This window comes from Zea mays, chromosome 4, assembly GCF_902167145.1.
Source record: "Zea mays cultivar B73 chromosome 4, Zm-B73-REFERENCE-NAM-5.0, whole genome shotgun sequence".
Lineage (NCBI taxonomy): Eukaryota > Viridiplantae > Streptophyta > Magnoliopsida > Poales > Poaceae > Zea > Zea mays.
Window position 1 is genome coordinate 169,975,752 of NC_050099.1, and position 2,748 is coordinate 169,978,499.

Genomic DNA, 2,748 nt, shown 5'->3' on the forward strand with positions numbered 1-2,748 from the left:
TGAAATCTTCATCACCACGATACCTTCACCTCTCTTTATTATTCCACTTTTACCTGCTCACCACTTTTCAACTCTGATCAACCCAACTGCTTATGATTTGATCAGGAAGAAGAGCCCCTTGCCAGTTTGGTAAAGGAGATCATGGGAGGTAGGAGGATTTTTTATCACGAATATGTATCTAGAGGAAGAAGCTCCAATAGAGAACACCGACGTCACTGTTTTTGAAATAGACATTTCTTTTAGAATACCTCTTCGAATAGATATCTTTTACGGAGTGATCTCATCAAGATTAGAGTAGGCATTAGTAACTGTCATACATGACCACGAACTGGGCATACGCTTTGGCATAAAGAGTGTGAATGGTTGTCATGACAAGGCATCATTTTACTACATCGTTTTACCTTGTGTATGTGTTACGTCTCTAGATTAATAAAAAACACTAGTTCTTTTCTAATATTCTATTTATATTTCATGCTTTAACATGTTATTAGTACTGTGTTTCTCTATGCACTTGCTCGAAAGAGAGGCACGGGCCATTCCATAGGAGATAATGCCAGGCGACGAAAGGATTTTGTGTCGATTTGTTGCTTGTTCTGCATGAGGACATCAGCACTGACATCGCCAAATTATGATGTATTGCTGCTTATCACGCCCAATTAGCGAAGTCGGCTCGACAGTTTAGCCAAGTTAGGCTAGGTGGGCAAGGATTTCCAACTGGTTCTCAAGTCCATAAGCGCTTGTTCCGATTCAGAGAAAATGAAAATAATATATACAAACTCAATAATAGTTCTTTGCATCAAACATCAATCAATTCGATTTGGTTCTGAATGCTTGGCTAGGTGGGCAAGGATTTCCAACTGGTTCTCAAGTCCATGAGCGCTTGTTCCGATTCAGAGAAAATGAAAATAATATATACAAACTCAATAATAGTTCTTTGCATCAAACATCAATCAATTCGATTTGGTTCTGAATGCTTTAGGTGGGCCTCGATTCAGCCAACTTCTTGTTGCATCAGAAGTTGTACTTTCTGCTTTTTAAGTACTCTAGCCTAGTGGATAATTTGTATGTGAACGTTTGGATGGGGATTGGATAGGGAAATAAAAATGGGTTGAGACAAAAGGAGGGGGCATGAGATGGATGTAGTCTTTATTTATCTATCCCTATCTTCAATTCAATTATCCAAACATGGAATCAAATGATCCCACCCTTATTTCCCACTTCCTAAATTGAAGGCCATGTTGACTTGGAAAAATTTGGGCATAATCTGTTGTTAAGCTCTGCCACTGTATTGAAAGAAAATAAGTTGTCTAGAAATATCAAAAGCGGATCACATTTTGAATAAAATGAATGCAACTAAAAGGGGCAACAAAAAAAGGCTTAAACACGTGATCAGAATACATGGAACAAGCTTTTGACAATAAATATTATCTACTGGTGGCAACAAGTCGTTTTACAATATATGTAAAACGATACATAATATGCTAACAGCAAAGTAGATAGACCCACACAGCATACAATTGTTTGTGCGTAACACAGCCAGGTTAGCCAGGACCAACTTTGGGGATGTCATAGTGCTCGCTGAGGTTAGCCAGGTACTGGTTGAAGTCCTGCATGCGGTCCTTGTACGACTTGTTTGCGACTTTGACCATCTTCTTCATGTCGATCTTCTGCTTCTGTTCCATGTAGCGGCGCTCTGCTGGTGTGAGATGGTCATAGTCAGAATGTGGGTTCCTTTCGTCTCCATTCTTATCAGATTCAGTCTGAGACGACTCCTCACGCTGGTACTTTTTCTTCTTTTTCATTACACCACCATCCTTCACGTCCAGTGCTTTACCCTTCAGCTTTAGCCGTCCCCCAACGACGTTTTGATATTCCAACATCTTGATGTAAAAAAGAAATCTAATAAAGTTGTAGAGAGACTGCTAGAGACTGCGGCGCGAAATTTGTAAAGACACTGCCGAACCGAACGGCATTGCGCGAGAAATATATATTACCAAGGCAAACGGGATTGCATCGTTCAGAGTGTCCGTGTCCGGGTCCGTGTCCGAGCCCGATCTCCTGTTCCGCGCGGTGTCCGTGTTCGTGTCCGAGTCCGAGCTCCTGTTCCAAGCGGTTTTTGGCCGTTGAGCAGAGCACTCACCGCTGGGTCGTGGCGCGGCCCATCCTCGCGCGGTGCTGCCGTGCAAGGGCAGGTTCTCTCCTGCGGGCTGCGGTGCTGTGCGCTGACGTCGGCGCAGCCGTGCAGTCATGCTGCGGCGGTCGCCAAACTCGTCGTGCCTACGTCTCGCCCCTCACCCATCTGCTCCCTCCGGCCATGTGGAATCCCCTCCTCTTCCCTCTCCAAAAAATCTGCGACCGGTCTTCTCACAGTGCTCGGTCGTCGTGCCTGAGGCTCGTAGCGCCGTCGTCCTGCTGCTGCGAGGGGCTCCTGTTCCCTCTGGAATCCATCGGCGAGCCCCCTCCAGTGTATAGGGCTAGCCAACGTATAGTTTCTCTGCTCCGATCTGCTCACCGATTGTTCGCCTGCTCGGCAGCGCCGTCTTTTTTGTGTGTGTCCTTTGTAGGGCTCTTCTGCTGCGGATGCGGTAGTCTGGAACCTGTGTTGCTTTTTTCGTGTGCAACGTTCGTAGGTGAGCTGCCCGTTCGAGCGTCGTAGTTCTGTGTGTTCCATGTCGTCAATGCTCTGCTCAGTGCTGTGGCCACGCAGGTTTTTCGCTTACGAAAGTTACGAACCATGCTTTTTTCTAT

The 2,748-nt window shown here is 45.4% G+C and overlaps 1 protein-coding gene across 1 annotated transcript; it reads right to left on the minus strand.

The window, feature by feature from the left end:
- Nucleotides 1-1,511: 1,511 nt before the first annotated feature.
- Nucleotides 1,512-1,880, minus strand: LOC103654033 (protein FAM32A). The gene has a single exon (XM_008680854.2). It carries the CDS (start codon nt 1,878-1,880, stop codon nt 1,542-1,544), a length of 339 nt encoding a protein of 112 aa, XP_008679076.1. The 3' UTR covers nt 1,512-1,541.
- Nucleotides 1,881-2,748: the final 868 nt, after the last annotated feature.